This window comes from Eulemur rufifrons, chromosome 16, assembly GCF_041146395.1.
Source record: "Eulemur rufifrons isolate Redbay chromosome 16, OSU_ERuf_1, whole genome shotgun sequence".
NCBI lineage: Eukaryota > Metazoa > Chordata > Mammalia > Primates > Lemuridae > Eulemur > Eulemur rufifrons.
Genome location: NC_090998.1, coordinates 43,758,360 through 43,782,399, shown reverse-complemented (window position 1 = coordinate 43,782,399; position 24,040 = coordinate 43,758,360). Strand labels below are relative to the sequence as shown.

General features: G+C 41.8%; 1 protein-coding gene across 3 annotated transcripts in view; it reads left to right on the top strand.

Annotated features, from left to right (window-relative positions):
• Positions 1–24,040, top strand: part of SARNP (SAP domain containing ribonucleoprotein) — a 52,448-nt gene extending 28,408 nt beyond the window's left edge. The window contains exons 10-12 of one of the 3 annotated variants that reach the window (XR_011235718.1): positions 15,541–15,624; positions 18,806–18,975; positions 23,668–24,040. Coding sequence is in view for 2 of the 3 variants with exons in the window: in XM_069490084.1 (XP_069346185.1) it covers positions 15,541–15,624; positions 18,806–18,847 (126 nt within the window). In the remaining variant the exon portion in view is untranslated. Of the gene's footprint in view, positions 1–15,540; positions 15,625–18,805; positions 19,087–23,667 lie in introns of those variants that run through there. The other 2 variants (XM_069490084.1, XM_069490085.1) reach the window with 2 other exon arrangements.

Below are 24,040 nucleotides of genomic sequence, written 5' to 3'. Positions count from 1 at the left end.
TAGGGGTTGCTACAGTGATTGTTTTCATGAGCCTTTTGTATTACATTTTTTTTTTTTTTTTTTTTTTTGAGACAGAGTCTCACTCTGTTGCCCGGGCTAGAGTGAGTGCCGTGGCGTCAGCCTAGCTCACAGCAACCTCAAACTCCTGGGCTCAAGCGATCCTCCTGCCTCAGCCTCCCGAGTAGCTGGGACTACAGGCATGCGCCACTATGCCCGGCTAATTTTTCTATATATATTTTTAGTTGTCCATATAATTTCTTTCTATTTTTAGTAGAGACGGGGTCTCACTCTTGCTCAGGCTGTGTATTACATTTTTGATCGTCATTGGTTGGGGATGAACCACTTCATAGTGAGAGAGATATATGGACCTGCCTTGTTTTTGAGAGGCTTGTTACTAAAATGTGCCGAGTTACCAAAGAGAAAGCTGAGAGAAAGAGTTAATTCTAAGCCCAGGAGGGCACCGGTATCTTCCAGCATATAAATTTCACTGGGGCTAACCGATGGCAGTCTGGTCTCAGTTTACTCTCTTTTGGAGGGCCTATTTGATTCTGTCTTGATTCCCTTCCACCATATGAAATAAATGAAGAGATATTTGTTGTTTGTTTGTTCTTCCCCTTCAGTGCTGGGTTTTGTTGTAGAAGTTAGCCATTAGGATGTGGAGAGAAGGAAGAAATTCATACAGGAGTCCTACCTTATCTGTGGTTTCACTTTCCATGGTTTCAGTTATCCTCGGTCAACCACAGTGCTAAAATATTAAATGGAAAATTCCAGAAACAAATTCATAAGTTTTAAGTTGCACACGTATCTGAGCAGCATGATTAAATCTTCCTCCCTCCCACTCAGGGACAAGAACATCGCTTTGTCCACTGTATCACCTGTGTGCAAGTAGGTCTTATTTTACTTAATAATGGCCCCAAAGTACAAGAGTAGTGATGCTGGCATATTGTTGTAATTGTTCTATTATATTATTAGTTATAATTAATCTCCTAGCATGCCTAATTTATAAATTAAAGTTTATCATAGGTATGTATGTATAGATGAAAACATAGTATACAAAAGGTTTGGTACTAACTGAGGTTTTAGGTATCCACCAGGGTTTTAGAATGTATCCTTCTAGGATAAGAGGAACTACTGTACTATTGTTTAGAAGTTAGTCACCAGCCTTCTCAGAGGAATCTATAATGAGGAATTGTTAGTTTAGGTACGAGTGTCCATACCTTTTCCAAAGGAAGAACTGTGGGGCCTGGCATAAGACATTGCCAACATGGAACTTTATAAACCTAAGGGACCATAAGGTATGGTGAGGCGTTTGGGAGAATATTTTTAAAAGGGGTAGTGGTAAAAGAATTAGATCCTAGGATAAGTTGGAAAAGTAGCTTGCTGAGTAGGTTTGGGTTCTATCCAGATATACTCAAGCAGCAGTGGCCTAGGCCAAGTACAGAATTTCATTATCCATTCCCCTTTTCTCAGGGGGCCCATGGGATCAAGAAGAATGTAGATAGAAGAATTGTAGGTGGGGAAAAAAAAAATCAGTGTACACTCTCCTAGTCATTGTATTTCGTTGATCAAGAGCCTTTGGGGGCGGGCGCCGTGGCTCGTGCCTGTAATCCTAGGACTTTGGGAGGGAGTCGGGAGGTTCGCTTGAGATCAGGAGTTTCAGACCAGCTCTGAGCAAGAACGAGACCCTCACCACTTACCAAAAATAGAAAAATTAGCTGGGTATGGTGGTGCACACCTATAGTTTCAGCTACTCAGGAGGCTGAGGCAAGAGAATCGCTTGAACCCAGGACTTTAAGGTTGCAGTGATCTATGATGACATCATTGCATTGTAGCCTGGATGACAGAGTAAGACACTGTCTCAAAAAAAAAAAAAAAAAAAAAAAAAAAAAACTTTTGGGTGAATTTTCTCCTTTTGTCATCCTAGATTGACAGTTTTCCCAAAAATGCTTCTTCTATTTGAAAAATTGTATTCTTTTTTTTTTGTTTTTTTTTTGAGGCAGAGTCCAGCTCTGTCACCCTGGTGGCTAGAGTGCCGTGGCGTCAGCCTAGCTCACAGTAACCTCAAACTCCTGGGCTCAAGCAATCCTTCTGCCTCAGCCTCCCAAGTAGCTGGGACTACAAGCATGCGCCACCATGCCCGGCTAATTTTTTCTATATATTTTTAGTTGTCCAGCTAATTTCTTTTTATTTTTTTTTTAGTAGAGATGGAGTCTCCCTCTTGCTCAGGCTGGTCTCGAACTCCTGACCTCGAGCAATCCTCCCACCTCGACCTCCCAGAGTGCTGGGATTACAGGCATGAGCCACCTCGCCTGGCCAAAAAAAATTGTATTCTTTTAACTTGAAATAACCAGCAAGAAAAGAAGAGTTGCTTATATATGTAGTAGATGGAGATAACAATTGAGGGTGGATACAATGGAGGGTGAATTTCAAGAAAATCCAAAACTCAGCCACGTAGTCCTCAGGATTTCTTGGATAACATTTCTTAGAGCATTTTAAGGCTCAACAAAAATTAATAACTCCTTTAAATTCACTTCTAATGCATAATACTTTGTAAATAAATATTTGGCCATCTCATGGAGAGACACAATATGCAATCCTATATCTGATTTTTTTTCTCTGCTTCCTCCCCTTTAAGATAAAAAACATACACTGCTCTGTACCCACTCAGTGGAACAAACTTTGAGGGAGTGGTGAAGGAGCTGTTTCAAGAGGAAACAATAGGGGAAACTCTCTGACCTCAGTTTATCCCATCATCTGGTTCTTCATTTGTCCCTGCTGAGGAACAGAACTTGTCTTTTGTCTGTAACACAAATACATCTTCACCTCCCTCCCTTCCCAGTTTCTCCCCCTCTCCTTTCTATTATGGTTCCAATCAATGATGTCATTATGTATGTGTGCCATTCAACTGCTGCTGAACCACTTGGCTATAGGAATTTGGAAGAGGGAAGAGACAGAATGGAATTTTTCTCTCCTGCCCAGGGCTCTTGAAAATGTATTCTAATTTTAACTAGAGAAATGGGAGTCGAAGTTTTCTTTGCTCAACTTCTCCTTCTACCCTCCCACTATGTCCTAATCCTCAGACACACTGTTCACCTGGCCATGTATGAGGAAAAAATTGGACAAGAAATGTTAAGAATATAAATTAAACACTTTAAGAGGAAAAGTTTTTAAAATTTGGGGAAGCAAGGTGAAATTTTTGATGCCAAGTCAGTATTCATCGCTGGTGCTTTGGCCTATTTACTATAAACTGGATATTTGAGAAGTTTCTGATAGAGGTTCAGGCACTAAGCTCTTGTACCTTTTAATTTTATTTTTCTCTCTGATTTCATTCATTGAGTTTGAACCTGAAGAACTACAGGTAAAAAACTTTGTGGTAAGAAAAAACTCCTTTCTATTTTGCCTTTTCAGTACCCCACCTCCCACTAATGTCTTTGCATTCCTTCTTTTAACATGTCAGAACTGATGACTTTGATAAAAAACAAGTTGTATGCCTCTCTGTGGTGTTCCCTCTAGCCTTTACCCCAAGAGTAAACGTAGCCTGAAAAGGAGGGCAATGCTGTATTCTGTTGAGTCTGTTTTACTTTTAAATACCTTCAGTTTTTGCCAGCCATGTTCTTGAGGTGGGATCATTCTAAGTGACTTTTTTTTTTTAAAGTACCACTTTATACATAAGGTAAATTATTTTTTAAATCATATTATATCTGCTTGTTTATCTAGTTGTATGTCTAATTTTGGGGTGACCAGTAGCTGACCTGGCTTTTCTAAGTGGAGCAGTATCTATCCATTCCCAGATACTCTCCTTGGCTGTGATGAGATAAGAGCTAACTATCTGAAGCCAAGTACGACTAGTTGGCCCTCTGTATCTGTGGGTTCTGGATCCATGGAAAAAGGGGTGTTTGGAAGGTTGTTTTTTGGAGGGTATGTTATTAGTTTTTTTTTTTTTGGTAGGAAATTTTGGTGTTCGAAGACTCCTCATGATGTGAGAGCTATGGCAATATAGCAATGTTTAAGATGTATTTTAGGCCAGGCGTGGTGGCTCACGCCTGTAATCCTAGCACTCTGGGAGGCCAAGGTGGGCGGATCATTTGAGCTCGGGAGTTTGAGATCAGCCTGAGCAAGAGAGACCCTGTCTCTTCTAAAAAAAAATAGAAAGAAATTAGCTGGACAACTAAATATATATGTGTGTGTGTGTGTGTGTGTGTGTGTGTGTGTATATATATATATATATATAGTTAGCCAGGCATGGTGGTGCATGCTTGTCATCCCAGCTACTCGGGAGGCTGAGGCAGGAGGATTGCTTGAGCCCAGGAGTTTGAGATTGCTGTGAGCTAGCTAGGCTGACTCCACGGCACTCTAGCCCGGGCAACAGAGTGAGACTCTGTCTCAAAAGAAAAAAAGATGTATTTTAATACTTGAGAGGCTTACACTTGAGTAATAAGTGTTCTTTGGATTGGCTTTGATAAGGAGAGGAGGTAACATTTTATACTTATGGGTTCAATTAAAGTAAGATTCCATAATTAACACGAAAGTGTCAGGTTTCAGTGTGAAAATGTTGGTTCTTGGTGCACCCATGGTCGAAAAATGAGCAGATGCACCAAAGTAAGGCAAACACAAAAATGAAGTTTATTGAGGAGAGAAGGATAGGATTATAGAGCAAGATTTAGGTTTACAGAGCATGATACATAAGCCACAGATGATGACTGGACCTATTGTTGCAGCAAAGGGAGAGCAGAAGGAAGGGCCCAGGAAAAGGACTGGGTTATGGTTTGCATCTTGTTTTGTAGTGCCCGGATTGTTACCTCCCTAGTGGCTCAGATGTCATCGTGGAACCACTTTGATTGGACAGTTGGGAGTTGCGTTACTACGCATGCAGGTTGTTCTAGGTCAATTTCCGGATCTGTGGTTCCTAGGCCACTTGGCCTGTGGGCTAGAGAGTCCTCTGCATTCTTTTGCAGCTGGTGTGCTAAGTTGATTGGCAGATTCATAGGGTATTCCCTCCTCCCCAGGTATGGCAGTTGCTCTGGAGATTAGGGTGCAACAGGGGCAAGATGGGGACCTTCTTCCCAGGTGGGGAAATTGCACCAAAACAACAGCATCCACTTTTGTCCCTAGGAGAACCGGAATCCCTCGCTATCTACCTAACAATAGTTCATTTTCTTATGTACTCAACAAAATAGTTGCTTTTCATGCCTGAAGAGCTGAAGGAGGTCAGATCCTGTGGTATTTTGGAGATGGAGGTGGGGAAGAGTCAGGGCATTAAACTGGGGAATATTTTACAGGGGAGAGGGGTGCTTGGTGGTGGTGTTTATAAATTAGCAAATGCCCCATTTTTAATAACCTGAGATTCCTTGTTAAGATCCAGAAATTGTTAACTCCTTGCCTCTCCTTCCTCTCCTTTGCTACTCTTTTTTTGTGTTTTTAAGAAACAGTATTTTATTTGGCTGGGTGTGGTGGTTTGCACCTCTATAGTCTCAGCTACTTGGGAGGCTGAGATAGAGGGATGGCTTGAGCCCAGGAGTTTGAAGTTACAGTGAGCTATGATTGCACTACTGCACTCCAGCCTGAGCAACAGAGCAAGATCCTGTCTCAAAAATAAACATATAAATAGACAGGTAGATATATAGATATAAAGAAATAAGTGTATTTTCAGGATGTTCCACATTTGGAGTTCATATTAAATATTAAATCTGGTGGTCCCTAGCAGTAGAGATATGTTATTGAGAAGGAAATTATGTTTGAAATGCTTGGTCTGGACTTTAGAAAGGTAATTATTGGTGGGGAATTTATTATTGGGGTATAAAGTAGAGGAGGCAGTTTTAGAATTCTCATACCATGCCCCTGCTTAGGTATGAGGTGGTTAAGGAAAAGGAGCAATTGGAAATGAACAGAGGTATGAGAGGCCTTCTAGGATGAACCTCTTAATGCTCTGAATGAATAAGCAAAACACATGAGCCTTCAGAGAAATCCTGTTTCTCCTTTTCCCACTTTATTGTTATTCCTTTTCTTCCTCTGTATTAGTTTTATAGGGAAAAAATGCCCGTGTGTGTTTGAACCTAGTTGCCTCCCTCTTTTCGCCTCCCACCTGAGGTGTGCCCTGGTCTTGTTTTGGCATGCTCTTCCTGTATTGAACTATTCTGGTGAAAGATTCTCTTTGCTTCTCTGACTCTAAGAGAGCAGTAAGACAGGTGTACTACTTAGAGCTCTCTGTGATTCCTTCACGGCTTTTTTTTTTTTTTACCTTCACATCCCTGCGGCTGAGATATCCTGTTTATAGGAAACATACACTTTGGAAAGGCCCCTTGTGTTTGTGGGGGAAAATTGGCATGGGATGGCAAACTTATTTGGAGTTGATGAGAAACTTTTTTAAATTTTTGGTCATATTTTCTCAAAGCTACTTAGAATTATCCCCAAATACAGCTGCACATAAGGATCATCAGGAGAACCCTTTTAAAAATACAGCTCTGTATTTTTAAAAATACAGTAGGCCTGCCCTTTTGAGGTTCAGATTTGTTAGATTAGGGTGAGGCCAGGGATCTGCATTTTTAAATACCCCAGGTAAAAAGACTCTGTTTTCCTGGTGCTTATTTTAAATTTATGAATGGTCAGGTAACTGCCCTTCCTTCTCTATATTTTGGCTAAGATAGCTTTCACCTCCCCTCAAAAGTTTTAGCTTCTCTCTGCTGACTTCTTGACATTTCTGCCAAGCTCTGCATCGCTTATCCTTAAAAGCAGCAGCTTCCTGGCTTTTAAGGGAGGGAGATGGGGACTTTTAATAGAAACTTAGTTTCCGGGGGTCTCAAGTGTGAAGCCTTCATTTCCTCCACCTGCCTTGCTTTGTCCTACAATCAGCTAGAGCAAGACCGAAACGACCTCCTCTGGGGTTGAAGAGGAGTGGGGGTTGTGGGGAAAGAGGTTGATTTGGACAAGAGAAAGAAAAAGTGATGGGAGCTAGTGAGTGAGAGGAGTGTTTGGTTCTGAGCTGTGTTCTTGGGCTTCAAATCTGTGAAGATAGGAGGAGATACAATCCCTGGTGGTCTCTAATTCTGGTGTAGCTTTAAAGTTCCCAGCACCCTACTGGCCCTAAAAAGTTGATTCTGATCTTGCAGTTAAAAGAGATTGCTGAGAGTAGGTAAGATGATTATATTGGGAAGGTATGTTAGGTGTATGCGTGTGGAGAGTGTTGGAGTGTCTCTTTACCATGTATTTGCTAAGGCAGTGTACTCTTTGCTAGTCTAGTCCTTTACCTTTAGTCTGCTTAAGCTCCATGCATTGATTTTTTTGGGACCACCCCATGTTCTGTGGTCTGGCTTGCATAATGCATTTCAGAAACTGGGGCAGGGAGGTGACAGCTGTGTGTTTAAGCATTGAAGTGTTTCTGAGAGAAAAACCATCAGTTGCTGTCATTCACCCTGAGAGTATGAAATTGGAAGCTCACTTACCCTGGAGTGTTTCATAACCTTTACCTCTGGGAAGTCAAGGCCATGTCATCATTAATCTACCATCGCCTGAAAGCCCCCAGGCTCTGCTTTTCATCCTGCCATTAGTCACGTGGCAGTGAGGTTCAGGAAAGTGACCATAAGGCTCCCTCTTTTGCTTTTTGCCTCACTACCTCACATTCCCTTGGAAAATCAGACTGGCCTGATTTTCGTAAGTAACATTTTAATATGGTAATTCATTCACAAAAGGGGTCAGTTATTTGTTTGTTATTTTTGCAAAATATGACCATCTTAGCTCCCTGTGAGCCTCTCTTCCATCACTCCAGGGAACTGAGGGGAAAATTAGTTGCAGTACCTGAACTTCCCTGAAATGCCCATTTCTACTTGTAAACATACTGACTGAATTCTTTAGATTGGAATTTCTGCTTCTCACACATAGTATAAGGAGGGATGATGAATGAGTGAGCTTGTTGCACCGACCAAGAATAATGCCTGGCTTGGTTAATTCTCTTGGTCTCCTCAGAGAATAGTGAGATATTTCTTATTTGAATCCAGTAAATACTCCTGCTTTGTGTTCTTGGGAGTTAACTGAGTTCAAATTCCCTAAATATGCCTGGGTTACACTTTGGGTCACTGTTTTGTTTCCCTTATTTTCTTTTAATGGTCCAGAGTGGCACTAGTAATAAGATTGAAGAAGGTGAATGCTTTCAGCACACGGCCCATGGGGTGCTAATTAAATCAAATTGGGCTCCTTTTGGCAGAGCAAATAGCCCTAGCACACAGGCTAGGAGCAGTATTCTTTATTGTATTCAGGATATAATTAGTAAGTTTTGAAAAGTGTTCTTTTGAATTTGAATCTTGAAGACACAATTTGGATTTGGAAAATAAAAAAGCCAGAACTCCATTTTGGGTAGAGATATTAATGTTGGTTCTCTGCCATAAAAAGGGGGCAGTTACTTTAGAAAACACCTATGGTATTCAGCCGCCAATTGTTGCATCTGATCTTCCATTTGGGACTTAATTCCTGGCTACAGTATATATGCCATGGAAACCATTGCCAAGGGCCCTTAATTTAAAATGTCTGGTTATAATCTGGTAATTCCTTCCCCTTTCTTTTTCCTTCTTAGGGGTACTTTTAAATAAATTGCGTTATATTTATAGAGGAGTAGGTTCTTAAGGGCCCAGTAGCAGCCCTGAACTAACTGTGCTCCTACCTCTGGATCTGGGTGTTTGATCTCTGTCTCTGGTTCTTACGTTTCTCTCTCACCTCAATACTTCTGGCCTTTCTTTTTAATAGAAATACAGGTGCTCCTTGACATAATGGGGCTACGTCCCAATAAAAACCGATTGTGAGTCAAAAATACATTTAGGCCGGGCGTGGTGGCTCACGCCTGTAATCCTAGCACTCTGGGAGGCCGAGGTGGGCGGATCGTTTGAGCTCAGGAGTTCGAGACCAGCCTGAGCAAGAGCGAGACCCCATCTCTACTAAAAATAGAAAGAAATTATATGGACAGCTAAAAATATATATAGAAAAAAATTAGCCGGGCATGGTGGTGCATGCCTGTAGTCCCAGCTACTTGGGAGGCTGAGACAGGAGGATCGCTTGAGCTCAGGAGTTTGAGGTTGCTGTGAGCTAGGCTGACGCCACGGCACTCACTCTAGCCTGGGCAACAGAGTGAGACTCTGTCTCAAAAAAAAAAAAAAAAAAAAAAAATACATTTAATACACCTAACCTTCCGAATGTATTGCTTAGCCTAGCCTATCTTAAACATGTTCAGAACACTTACATTAGTCTATAGTTGGCCAAAATCATCTAACACAAAGCTCTTTCATAGTAAAGTGTTGAGTATCTCATATAATTTATTGAATACTGTACTAAAAGTGAAAAACAGAATGGTTGTATGGGTACTTGAAGTATGGCTCATTGCTTTTGCACTATCATAAAGTTGAAAAAGCTTAAGTTGGACCATCATACATCGGGGACTGTCTGTATTTTCAAAATGACTTGCCAGAGACAGGCCGTATATTTGGGTCCAAACTTTATGGCAGCCAGTAAGTAGAGGAAAGCACAGTTGCTCTGTTTTCAGTGATTCACAGCATTCACAAAGTAAAAACTGACAAGTTGCTAAAGGAAAGCATAACGATTTTGGATCTGGGGACCAGAAAGAAAATTTCCCAATGGGTTCTCATAATGCAGTAATGTAAGGAACAATAGCATACATCTTTATAGTGATTCAGTGATGAGTTCATAAGCCTCGTAAGGTTATGGATCTTTATCTTATTCATCACTATATTCTCAATGCTCCAAACTGCCTGATCCAAAGTAGACACTCATTCGATAATTTGAATGACTAGTGAATTAATTAATGCTATTGAAAATGTTGATTGAAACTGATGTCACATAATTCAGCTAAGGTGATTTCTCAGGGGCCTTTGGAATACCTGGGATTGGGATCTATGTAGAGGTTGGATGCTTGTTCGGTCCCCTCAGATATTACCTTTTATGGATTTTTTAAATAGTTATTAGCTATTAGGGTTGATTAAAATCAGTAAAGCCTGGAAGTGTCGATTTTCAAGGTCCCAGAAACAGAAGAAGATAGTTAATAGTACCTGGTGGAGAAGACTGGTTTTGTCTAGTTACTACTCTGCCACACCCTAAATTTTAACCCTAAGTCTAGTCATCTGTCCAAATAGGTACTCATTGCTCTTGCAGCTAAAGGGAGTTTCCTTTTTGTCTTAGTAATGGATGTGATTCTTACCACCCTTTGGTGATTTCACTTATCTAGAAGAATGAATGACATCATTACCTTCAAAATTTTGTTGGTGATCTCAGACTTTTTTTCAAGGACCAAGAGGAATGTGGCAATAAAAATAATAGCTAACATATATTGAATACCTCTTATATGATAGTTCCTATGTACAAAGGAGGCACTCTCAGCACGTGTAATGTGTATCTTGGAGCAGCCTTGAATGTCTGTCTTTTCCCTTAGCAGGTATCACTTTCTTTATGTTGCCTGAGGATTTTCCAAATATTAAAAAAGGGAAGGAAACAAGGAGAGAAGTGAATTTTGAAAAGTTGATGTTGTCTTCTAAAGGGTTCAGTTTGGAATTACCTTTATTCCTTAATGGAAAATACTGTGACAGTGATTTATGGTAGTATTTGATATAAGTATAAGATCATGCTTTCTGTTCTTCTTTTTTTTTTTTTTTTTTTTGAGACAGAGTCTCACTCTGTTGCCCAGGCTAGAGTGAGTGTGCTGTGGCGTCAGCCTAGCTCACAGCAACCTCAAACTCCTGAGCTCAAGGGATCCTCCTGTCTCAGCCTCCCGAGTAGCTGGGACTACAGGCATGCGCCACCATGCCCGGCTAATTTTTTTCTATATATATTTTTAGCTGTCCATATAATTTCTTTCTATTCTTAGTAGAGGTGGGGTCTCGCTCTTGCTCAGGCTGGTCTCGAACTCCTGAGCTCAAACGATCCGCCCACCTCGGCCTCTCAGAGTGCTAGGATTACAGGCATGAGCCACCTCGCCCGGCCTTTCTGTTCTTATATGGGTGCTCTCTCCTCTTTTGTACAGTCCTGTCTCATTTTTTATAAATGAAATTTTAAAAAGAAAAACGAGGCAGTTATTGGGTGCCATGAGGATGTATATGCTGAAATTACTGGCATCATTTGGGTAGTTGGCTTGGTGTTTTAAACCTTGAGGAATGAGAGGATGGAGGAAATGAAATATAGGGATTAGTCTGAACATCTAATACCTGTGTTTGGTCACTGAGGACAGGTTTCTTCTCTGATTTTTGGGTGTAAGTTACACGTTTTGAGAAGTTTGCATTTGATAGGAAATAAGGGCACTTCAGATTCAAGTACTTATCTTCCTGAATAGGAGTATGCATGGGAAGAAAAAAGAGATTTGTTAGTAGTTGAGAGTTTGGGGGAGGGATGAAGAAGGGAAAGGTTTGCAAATGTATATGACACTGAGCTAGAGGGGTCAGTGCTGCCTGCAGATGCACAACCCCATTTGTGCACTTGAGCATGGCCTGGGGGAGATTGGCCTGATGAATGCAGAGAGAGATGCGTTTTGATCGAGGCCCTCAGATGGGTCCCGCCATCCCATGAATCAAAACCTGTCAGCAAAGAGCTAAAGATGGAGTGAAGTTTATTGTACGTTTGTTTCCATGCGACACCGTCACGCTAGAAGGGTCAAGTGAGAGAGATCATTAGAACTGTGTTGATTTACTGGGCCCGGTTACACACTTTCCCTGCAGGGCAAGGAGGAAAGAGGCTTTAAGGAGGGGTGCTGGGTGGTGAGGAAAGGGCAGGCTATTTGTGGGAGGTGGGGGAAGCTGTATTGTTTTTTTCTGCCCCCCCACCCCCACCCCCAGCTCCCTAATGGGTTTAGAGCAGATGCTCTGCCTGGATCTCTAGGAGAGGCACCAAAGGTCTGATTTTAAAAAGTGAAGCTCTTGAGGAAATCTCTGACATTAGCCTTAGTGGCTAGAGAAATGTATTCCCCCTTCTTTTCCTGTTCCCTGTTCTCTCCTCACCTTTGAGCTTAAAAGGAAATACAGGAAATTTAATTTAGAATTCAAACTTCCCATTTCAGGATGTAACAAAATTAAAAACCAGGAGGGGAAAAACTGTCCCACACATTCCAAATGGAGATAGGCTTTGTGAGGGGAGGCCTTGGGTTTGTGCTGAGATAATGGCTGGGTTTCAAAAGTAGCATCTCCTCTGTGGTTTGAACATTGAAATTGAATGAAAAATTGAATGAAAAAAAGGTTCATAGTGGTAGTTTGGCAAGAATTAGGCTAGTGCTGCCTCTCCCCAAGACGGGATGCTCCTTTTCTTCTCCCTGAAACTGTTTCCTACTTGGCCAGGAGACTTAGTGAAATGGAGATACATCATCTAGAATATTCAGAAGTTCTCATTTTCAAATCTCCATTTATATCCCTCGTTCACTTTTATCTTAGTATAGCAGACAAAATCAAGAAAACTTTTCTCTTTGACTTTGGTAGTGAAAAATATAGTGGGACTTTTGTTTGTTGGGAATCCTCCTAATTATTTTATTACAGTTCAACAGATGGCCAATTAGCCAAAATTAGAAAAATTCAGCTGAGAAAAACTTTAGTACAAGATTACTAACAAAGCAGGTTGTGGTAACATGCCAAGCAGTCACAGCTACTCAGGAGGCTGAGGCAGCAGGATGGCTTGAGCCCAAGAGTTTGCAGCTGCAGTGAGCTATGATTGTACCATTCCACTCCAGCCTGGGCAGTAGAGTGAGATTCCATCTCTAAAAAAAAGAAAGAAAAGAAGGAAAGGAGAGGGGAGGGGAGGGGAAGGGAGGGGAGGGGAGAGAAAAGAAGAAAGAAAAGATTACTAACTAGAATTCTTTCCTTGGATTCCTGGTTAGTTATAAAGTGGTGGCATATGGTATGGTACCATGGGGATGCATTCCTAGTATTGATACAATTATTTGAGTGATATGAAGTGGTTAAAGTAATTTCCTTTTAACTAAGGGAGAGGGAGGATGTGATCCTTCTTCCTTGGGAATTAAACACTTCATTCTGCTAATGTTCTTCTAAAAAGGTGCTTATGTTAGATGCCTGAGGAGATTGTACAATTAGGAAAGTAGATTCTTGAGTAAAAAAACGTCCTGGGTTCCAATCTAGGCTCTACTACTTAACAATTTGTGAGACTTTGGGCAAGTTGCTTAAACTCCCTAAGCCTCAGTTTTCATATCTATGAAATGAATTTAATCACAGTGCCTACTTTTTTCTTGAAACCTGGCTAGTGTTTTACAATAGTTTGGATGGCATTAATTAGACACCCCCCCCCCCATGGATTTGCTGATGCTTATAATGAAAAGGGTGGAAAAGTGTGTAGGCAGTAGTTTATTCTGGTAATATGCTGTGATTAGATAACTCATGTGTAGGATTTTTCAATCCTTCATAGCCACCATTCTTTTTTAGCACCTTTCCTACTCACTAGAAGGCAGTGCAGCAAAAGGGGAAAAAATGAACATCTTTCTCAAGCTGAAAGAGTCAAAGTCAGACTGAGATAGTACTCCTGCCTGCTGTGTTCAGAGAGCTGGACTAGTTAAATAAATTGAATGCAGAAAGCTGGATCGCTGCCCTGCTTTTGATTGTAGAGGTGGCTGCTGTGGCCATAGGGACAAAGGCAACTCCTTGGTTGGGGTTGACAGTAGAGGCATTGAAAAATTCCTTTGTTTCTGCAGGTCTTTTTATTGCCTCTGTGGTTTGGGGACACCCAGAGACACAGCCTGCTTATAGACTGTAGGAATATAAATTCCTTGGGGTTTAAAAAACATCCAGCTCAGAAGCACCACACAGTTTCAAAGTTTGTTTGAACTCTTTTGAGCTGGCCTCTGTTGGCTTAAGTTTTGTAAATAATGTCAAAGAATCTGTCCTGCCCCATGGTGAGGATGGGTATATCTGTATGGCATGGGAAGTCTCTTGAGACTATGAGAGGATGGAATCTTTGTACAGATGTGCCGAGTTTTACTTACATATATATGTATGTGTATAGATAGCTAGAGAGAGAGAGAGAGAGAGAGAGAGATACGGGGGTCTTGCTTCGTCACCCAGGCTGTGGCACAATCATAGCTCACTGTAACCTTTAACTCCTGGGCTCAGACAGTCCTCCCACCTGAGCTTCCTGAGTAGCTAAGACTACAGGCATTTGCCACTATACACTGCCAGGTTTTAGAAGATCCTTCTGGCAGGCGGGGGACACCTGGGGAACCCCCCTGGGTCTGAGCTTTTGATTACTGGTCACTGGATGGAGGAGAAGGTAGAGAAGGAAAAAATAACTGTTAAAGTGGGATAAATAAAGTGATAGGGTTTAGGTCCTGATGGGGATATATATGAGACTCTTATTGAACAGTATCGGATATAAACAATAGCTTAGTCTTTAAAACACCTATTATAGGAGAATGGCCAGCTCCAACTCATGGTAAACTGAAACATTCTTCTCTGTAGACATCATGAGTCTCATGGATGCTTAGAAAAGGTCCAGAGCATCTCAGATGACTGTAGCTGTCACGTTGACTCATCTTTTTTCAAAATAATTTTGAACTATTCAGAGCCTTCCATAACCTTGCTGGATGTTTCAAGCAAACACTTGGTTTTCTTTATAAATTTTTAAGGAATAGGCCGGGTGCTGCGGTGGCTCACGCCTATAATCCTAGCACTCTGGGAGGCCCAGATAGGAGGATCATTTGAGCTCAGGAGTTCGAGACCAGCCTGAGCAAGAGAGAGACCCTGTCTCTACTAAAAAAAAAAAAAAAAAAAGAAAGAAATTAGCTGGACAGCTAAAAATATATATAGAAAAAATTAGCCAGGCATGGTGGCACATGTCTGTAGTCCCAGCTACTTGGGAGGCTGAGGCAAAAGGATTGCTTGAGTCCAGGAGTTTGAGGTTGCTGTGAGCTAGGCTGACGCCACTGCACTCTAGCCCAGGCAACAGAGTGAACTGTCTCAAAAAAAAAAAAAAAAAGCTTTTAAGAAATAACCACTCTGGCCCTCCTCCCCTTTCCTTCCTTGGTAACTTGTAATCAGTGTTCAACAAGTAGTTTGGGTACCTTCTACCAACCTGTTCTCTGCAGGTGTTACTCAGTGAAACCCCAGTTTTCCGTATTTCTGAACTGCCAAAGTCTCTTGAGCACAGAAGTTTGTTTTGTGGGTATTTCTTACCATTTCCTCATTTTACTCATCTTATTTTGTTTGTTTGTTCTGAGACAGGGTTTCGTTCTGTTGCCCAGGCTGGTCCTAAATTCCTGGCTTCAAGCAGTCCTTCTGTCTTGGCCTTCCAAAGTGCTAGGAATACAGGTGTGAGCCACTCTGCCTGGCCTCTACTTTTATGAGTATTGAGGCCCTACCTAAAATTAAGTTTTTAGTCATTCTAGATACAACATGCTGTATGCTAGCTTGTTCCATTTCTTACATGTCTTTGCTGTTTGTGTGATCATTAGTTCTTGGCACAAGGTTGGCTGGCACATCAGGACCAATAAGTTACAGTTTCATTCCCATTTAGTTTGTGAATGGAGGCTAGTTTGTCTCAACCCTTTTCTTTGTCCCTGAACAGTCTGAAGATGATGAGAAACTGAAAAAGAGGAAGGAGCGATTTGGGATTGTCACAAGTTCAGCTGGAACCACAGAGGATACAGAGGTAAAATATACCTAGAATGCTTCATAGAGCTCTTGAAGGGAAATGAAAGTAAATAAACTGAGTGGAGAAACACTGTTTCCCCAACCTACTTCTTTTTGAGACAGAGTCTCACTCTGTTGCGCAGGCCAGAGTGCCGTGGTGTCAGCCTAGCTCACGGCAACCTCAAACTTCTGAGCTCAAGCAATCCTCCTGCCTCAGCTTCCCAAGTAGCTGGGACTACAGGCGGGTGCCACCAAACCTGGCTAATTTTTTCTATTTTTAGTAGAGATGAAGTCTCACTCTTGCTCAGGCTGGTCTCGAACTCCTGAGTTCAACCGATCCTCCCGCCTCGGCCTCCCAGAGAGATAGGATTGCAGGCGTGAACCACCGCGCCTGGCCACCCAGCCTACTTCTTAAGTGTGCAAATGACAAGATTATTTTTCCTTTTGCTTGATAACTTTTCTCTGGATGAAGTGGGCATGCTGAATTTCATCAGTATATCAAATTCAATGTTAGAGTCTATTAGACTAGTGGAAAGGGCATAAGATTTGGAATCAGATAGGCTTGGATTTAAAACTGGCTCCGCTACTTAGTATTAATAAGTTATAGTACTTTCCTGGGCCTCAGTTTCCTCATCTGGGAAATGGAAATAATATACCTACCTCAAAGTGGTATTTTTTTTTTTTTTTTTGAGACAGAGTCTCACTCTGTTGCCCAGGCTAGAGTGAGTGCCGTGGCGTCAGCCTAGCTCACAGCAACCTCAAACTCCTGAGCTCAAGCGATCCTCCTGTCTCAGCCTCCCAAGTAGCTGGGACTACAGGCATGCACCACCATGCCCGGCTAATTTTTTTCTATATATATTTTTAGCTGTCCATATAATTTCTTTCTATTTTTAGTAGAGATGGGGTCTCGCTCTTGCTCAGGCTGGTCTCGAACTCCTGAGCTCAAACGATCCGCCCACCTCGGCCTCCCAGAGTGCTAGGATTACAGGCGTGAGCCACCGCGCCCTGCCTCAAAGTGGTATTTTAAGAGTGAAATGAAATGATTCTGTGCAAAAAGGATAGTTCTATGTAAAATGCTTGGGATGATGCTGTCATATTGGAAGTATTCAATAAGTAATAGTGTCTATTATTATTATCTGCTGGGCATATTTATTTTGATCATTTAGTGAAGGCCATCTCCAAACAAGACACAAGTAGAGTTGTGCCTGACTCCCCTTTGGAATAGGACAGTGGACTCAAGTAAGACTTCTCTGTCTTACTACTTTGTTTACAAATAGTTTCTCAAAATGAAAGAGTGGCCTTTTTTTAAAACTTGTGTTCATTCATATCTCAGATTCCCCTGGGGTAACTCACATTCACTAAGATTGATCATTTGACAGTGTTGTTTTGCTGATTTGAGAGTATAATGGAGACCAAGTGTCACCTGGGGTGTACATAAAGAGCAACTGAAATAATGTTGAAATAATGAATATTTTTAGAATTATAGAAGGCTTCTTGCATGGCAAGGAATTTAGAATTGTCCCTCTTGCTTCCATTTAATCCAGGTTTACTTCTCTACATCTACCTCTGGAGATATCCGCTAAAAATCTATTACCTTGCACACTCAAAATCTTATGAAAAGTCTTTTTATGAATAAATATCAGAGTCAGTCTTGTAAATAAACCCTGAAAATTTTAGAATCAGATCAGTTTACACTCTTAACTAGGAAGAAACGGAAGGAGTTTGTATTCTTTGTGCTAGTGGGAATAAAATGCCGCTTGTTTAAAGTATTTGCTTACTTACTGACTTACCAGGATGAGCTAGAAGTAAACTTAGGCTCATTTTAATTCTTGTTAAAAGTACTCCCTCCGGCCGGGTGCAGTGGCTCATGCCTGTAATCCTAGCACTCTGGGAGGCCAAAGCAGGCGGATTGTTTGAGCTCAGGAGTTCGAGACCAGCCTGAGCAAGAGCGAGACCCCGTCTCTACTAAAAATAGAAAGAAATTATATGGACAGCTAAAAATATATATAGAAAAAAATTAGCTGGGCATGGTGGTGCATGCCTGTAGTCCCAGCTACTCAGGAGGCTGAGGCAGGAGGATCGCTTGAGCCCAGGAGTTTGAGGTTACTGTGAGCTAGGCTGATGCCACGGCACTCACTCTAGCCTGGGCAACAGAGTGAGACTCTGTCTCAAAAAAAAAAAAAAAAAGTACTCCCTCCTTGCCAAGGAAACTATTGTTAAACCAGGCATGCTCACTAAGTAGGTATTAATACATTTGGCCTCTCCAAGTTAAAGATGATGAGGATTTTGTTGGATAGCAAGGAACAGTGGCTTTTGTTGGGAGAGTCAGTGTATGTAAGGGAGTAGTAATTTCTGAGACTGATGGAGTTTACATGAACCAGATGATTTTTGTTTGATTCCAAAGAATTGTGTCACTATTCCAGGTGGAGTGGGCTGCACTTGTGTGCATTCAACTTCCTTTTAATCTATATTAAATCTCATGTGTGAATGGGATGAAAAAATGTCCCCTCCTTTACAGGGGCAGTGGTTGGGAGTATGGATGAAGGATTCAATACTGTTTTGTGAGTCACTCCCAGAACAAAAAAGCTCCCTCCTCCACCCCATCCCATTTTTGTGCCCTCTCTTTGATGCTTCCTTCCTTAAGAGATCCATGACAGGGACTCACCTGCAAATACCATCCTCAATTTATTCTGCTGCCATTGTAGATTTATATGCCTCTTTATGTGGTGGAGGGCTAAGGAATAGCCACTGTCTGGGACAGACTGCTCACAAGGGCATCCCCTTCACCTTCGCCATAAATTGCATCAGTTAACCCTTTGTCCTCTGAAATCTCCCATCTCCTCAGTGATTGGAAGACTTTCCCCAGCCTGTTAAGAGCATTAGTTTCTAGACTAGCCTGCTCTAAGGCAGAGTAGCCCTGTCTCCTTCAGGAATCTTTCCATTTTCTACCACTTTTCTCCTCTCTGCCCCTTCCACAATCTTCTTTCCTCATCCTCCTTTCCCATTAAACCTTCTCAGCTCTAGCTGGATAACTGGAGAGATTCAGGAATGAAATCTCTGGCTGCCAAGATTTGAAGTTTGGGCTATCCCTCCTTCTTGGACCTTGTGACAGTTCATGTGAGTTTGGATTAAAGCAGCCAGGAACCCGGGCAACTGTTTTCTTGCAATCTAATTTTTTTCTTCTTGCTTTTTCCTTACAGGCAAAGAAGAGGAAAAGAGCAGAGCGCTTTGGGATTGCCTGATGAAAAGTTCTTTATGTTTTCTGTTCTCCAGTGGTTTCAATTTCTCTGATTCTTCTGATCACACATATATCTAAATGCACAGTCATGTGCTTACATCTTGCCTCGCAGTGAGGGAGCATGTACCCCAGGTACATCTGTGAACTCCAGCAGCAGTTTGACTTATTGCTGTTCCAACTCTAAGGTGGTTGTGTTTTTGTTTTTAATTAGTTTGCTTGTTAATAAAAAAATAGAAAAGAAAACAATGTGTTTTATTAGGTGCTCCTTTGATTTCTTGGAGCCCAGATTAGACCAGATAAGGGGAGCTTCAGGGGAAAATATTACAGGGAATTAACCATAATGCCTTTATCCCTTAGAAAAGAAGACAAGGAAGAGGATTGAGTTTACTCTTTAAGCCTATTTATTCCCTTCTCTCATACTCACAGGCATTCTTTTACCTCTTTATCTTCTGGGAACAGGCCAGGTTACTCCCTGAGTTTTTGCTTCACGTTGGAGTAACACATTATAGGGAGAACACAGGAGGTTTTAGGTGGTGCAGAGCTGTGGCCCCCAACCCCTGGGCTGGGGAATAGTACCCCAGCCTGTTAGGGACCTGGCCTGGGCCGCAGAGCTCTACCCCTCCCTCACCCACCATCAGTGGAAAAATTATCTTCCATGAAACTTAGGAGGGGGTGGGGGTGCCACACAGCAGGAGGTGAGCCAGGGCAAGTGGGGCAAGCTAGTGAAGCTTTATCTGTATTTACAGCTGCTCCGCTGTCACCTGGCATCACCGCCTGAACTCTCCCTTCCCCCACACCCACCCCTCCCTGGAAGAATTATCTTCCATGAAACTGGTTCCTGGTGCCAAAAAGGTTGGGGACCACTGGTGCAGAGGATATAAATGCAAGGGCTAATGATTGCAGTCTTCTATTATGAGCTAATATTGAAGACTTTTTCTTGGATAAAATCACAGTAAGGAGAAGGGCCCTATTTTCAGGGGTGGCCTGGTGTGATACTGTGTGGTTCCAGCAGAAGCCAATATGTAGGACCTTGTTGGTTAGTCCAGGAAAGGACATGGGCTGGATACGCCTCAGAGATAGGAGAAAGCATAGGGATTCAAAGCATGAAAAAGGATGTCAGTGATGTTAAATGTTATTAACTAGATCATTGGGAATATAAGCAGTGGAACTGGAGGCTTCTACTTTCTAATCAAACCTTTTTGTCCTCTTCTGTTGCAAAAGGATGATACTGCAGTGTTAGTGGTAATGTTTCTTGGATGTTACTAAAATTCATTTTCCTTGCTGAGCCTCCCACTTAGAGAATGTTTGACTCTTCCAAAAGTGGCTGTTTGTTTGCATTTGAAGTTCATGTAGATATGAGACCTACTACTTTTATCATTTTGGATGTGTTAATATGGGGTTTCTCCCCTAAATCTTTATATTGGGACATCTATATAAGCTTGGTTTTGGGGGGTTTTTTGGTAATAAAACTTATGAGCCTGGCATCTTACCTGAGGACTTTGGTACCATGATCAGATCTCTTGTTGCTGTGGTGTAATCCTTTCTCCTTACTTCTACCAAAACCTGCCTCATTTTGTGATTAGTAGAAAGGTAATGGTTTGATGCCTTCTTAACATGAATAATTTCTATTTCCACAAAGTCTCTGGTTGGTGGGGAAGGCAAAGACCTTAAGTTTAGACACTTCAGGAAAACTGCCTTGGAGAGCAGATCCAGAGATTGCCCATTTGTTGTGAATTTTGCCTCATTCTGAGACCTTAGTGAAATGAACAAAAGGGAAAGCTGGTTAAATTTTTGACACCTCCTCAACCAAATAAATCTTACAATTGGAGTGACCTTCCCTCTCTTCTCACTGGTCTCTTTTGTCTGCCTCCCTTTTCTTTACTTCTGATCTTGGGGCTAGCTTTTCCTCTCTTTATTCCACCTTCACCAGAACCAGAGAGAATAGTTCTGCTTTGTAATTTGAGAGAGATTATAGATTCAGTAAGGGTTTCTACCCCAGGATGGTTTGGGGGGAAAAAAAATAGGTAAGGGAATAGAGCAGATGCTGATAATGAAGTGGAGCAATGGGTCCTTCAGAAGTTTTCTTCATTTTATCTCTATCTTCCATAACTTTCCAGAAAGGTATTCAACCGTACTCCCCAGGATTCTCTTAAGCCTAATTATTCTCCTTACTTAGCTCACTTTCCCTAGATCTTTAATACAGTGTTTCCCAATTTGTCAGGAGTTTTTACTAACCATTTTTGTCCCATTTCAGCAGCTATTCATGTTGGTCAGAAGCCCCTAACCTCCAAGCCTGATCACCAAATCCTCCTCTTCCTGTCTCATTGTAATCATTCCGCACATACTTTTTGAGCATGAATAGTTCAGGATGCCTATGTCTTTTTCCTAATTCAGTCTTAAAATACTCATTTGGAGACAGAACAGATACTGAAGCTTGTAATTCCTTATCTGGGATCCTAGTACCCTTCCTTTGTATCCCCCAGTCTCCCTAGTGTAGCTGATCCAGCATCCAGATGTGGTTAGCTGACTTCAATCTTTTCCTTGTCCTGAAGCTGTGACATTCTCTGCATACCTGGAAGCTTTTAATGAGGGAGTCTATAAAAGCTGTGGAGAGAACTAGCTTCCTCAGCTGTAAATCTGCACCTTTTTATGGTTCTCTAGGATCATTCTCTTTTTCTCCACCATCATTCCAAACTGCCCTTCCCCCCACCCTAACTTTTGAGACTTGCTGAAGATAGAGGTTAGAAGCTTCTGTGGGAATGAGGGCTAAAGGAAGGAAGATGTGGGTGAGGGCAGGATTTCTTGGTGTTGGGCTGAGTCCTGTTGCTATGTCTTACTTGAGAAACACAGATGAGGAGGGAAGAAAGAACTTCTAGAAATAAGGGAGGATAATTGTTTCTCCCCTGTTCTCTTATATGACGGCCTCTGATAAGCAATGCCACTTATTTCTGATTACTGAAATTCCCCTCAAATCTAACCTCTCTGTCTCTTGCCATGTCCAGACTGTTCATGTTTTCCCCTCAAGAGGGATTGAAAATGATACATTTCACATCTTCGCAGACCCTTTGAGCCCAAGGTGTTCTCAACTTTCTCATTATCTCTTTCCTCTCTCTTGTCCCCATATTTAGTTTTCCACTTCTCAGATTACTATTAATAGATTGGAATGTAATATTGTATAGCAACTACTAGCTGAGACCCTGGGCAAGTACTTAATTCTCCTGTGACTCTGTACCAATAAGAACCCCCATTGTGAATGTTGCCATGAAAGTTAAGTGATATTATCATATTATGTACTCAGCACAATTTGTTTACCATAATTTAAATAGCAATCATTCGGTAAACATTAGCTCTTAATTTTACTCAGTTATTAGGGTACAGTGGAAATATTTTTTTTCACTGAGTAGGTTCCAGCTAGGGTGAGTGGGCTAGTTTGACCATGTGTATGTGTGCACATACCTGCTTATACAGTTGTATTTAAGACTAGGAAAAAAGGTAGGAAGAGTCCCAGTTGCTCCCTCAAGCCCAACTCACTGGCCAGAAAGCTGACATTATTGCCTGAGGCATTAACTCTCCTACTTCTGCCCCTCTACAGAACAAAAGCTATAAATTCCACTGCTGTGTTGGTTCTTCCGCTTGGGGCCTCTCACTTCCAAAATATGGGCAAAGGCAGAGTATAAGATAGCTACTCATGCACTGGGTTGGGGGATTTTAGGATAAGGAAAAAAGACTTAAAAGTCATCTTGTAGTCTCTACTGGCTGTTCTCTGAATGCAGGAAACAATTGAGCAGTTAGAGGAGAAAACCCATTTTTGGCTCAGGCCAAAAGCTAGAGGTAAATATGGATAAAATAGTTCCCTGGGGAAAATACAATACGTAACATTTTCATTAACCAGTGCCAACCTCAGTCTTGTAGTTGGTTTCAGTGGGGTCAGTCTTCTGATAGAACTGACAGGACAGGGAAAGCATAGTAGCATGTTGAGCTATCAGTCAAGTGGCCCTGTCCCCAATTCTGAACAGGAGCTTTCCTTATTTATTTATTGTCACAGGAGCTTTCCTCATTTATTTATTTTACTTTAAATTTTTTTTTGTTTGTTTTTTGTAGAGATGAGGGTTCTTGCTATTTCCCAGGCTGTTCTTGAAACTGCTGAAGTGATCCTCCTACCATGACCTCCCAAAGCACTGGGATTACAGGCATGAACCACCATGCCCAGCCCTTATTTATTCTTTTTGTGTGTCAGACAAGATTCTTTTGCCATTTCTAACTCATATGTTTTAGGAAATATGCTCTACATACATGAAAGAAATTTTTATAGTAGACTCAAAGAATATTTGAGATGCTTTTGGCCACTCTTGTTACAGTCAAGTTGAATGGCTATGTTGGTTTGGTTTATAGATTTTGATAAAACTTTGTTGAGGAAACCTAGGATCAGGGACTGCAGGAGAGTAAGACAGACATTAGCTGGATCATCTCAAGAGAACTTTGAGATTTTCCATTCTGTGGAGGGTGGGGAAGGGGTTTTTGTAATCTTTGGCATTGTTTTGGATCAGGCTCTCCAGAGAAGGGTTGTTCTACGTGCCCTCCCTTTCCCATCCTCTGCCCATCCTCCCTTGGACTCTATGTCTCAACCCTCATCCCATTTGCCCTTAGTGTTTTCTCTCTTGCTCCCAAGGATCTCATCGTCTTAGTCCTTGAGCACAAGGTTTCCTCTCCCAGGTCCTCTTTGCTTCCTGGTCTCTGAAGTATAAATGTGGCGCTTGATTATAGGGAGAAGAGCTCAGCACTGAATTCTAAACTCTTTAACTGCTTTTATTTTTCTTTTTTCAGGTTCAAGTGCTGGATTGTGTCATGTGACCATCCCAAAACTCAGAGCACCCTATGGCCATCTTTGCCCTCTGTCACATAACTTGAAAACTGCCTGATGGCCTTTTTGCAATGGTTCCCTCCAGGAAGCCTTGATCTCAGTGAAGAAGTCCTTTCCCGGCATTCCAGTGCCCCTGTCAACCCCCACACTCCTCAGACATCCTTAACAAACAAAGGCTATCACGCATACGATGTAACAAATACACAAAGTAAATAATAATTACACTAATGATATGTTCAGAGGGGCACTGGCCAGGTCCACACACAGGTGGGGGGAGGGCAGTTAGCTCCCACTGGGTTGCAGAGCTATGCCCCCAACCTCTTTACCCCATGCTTC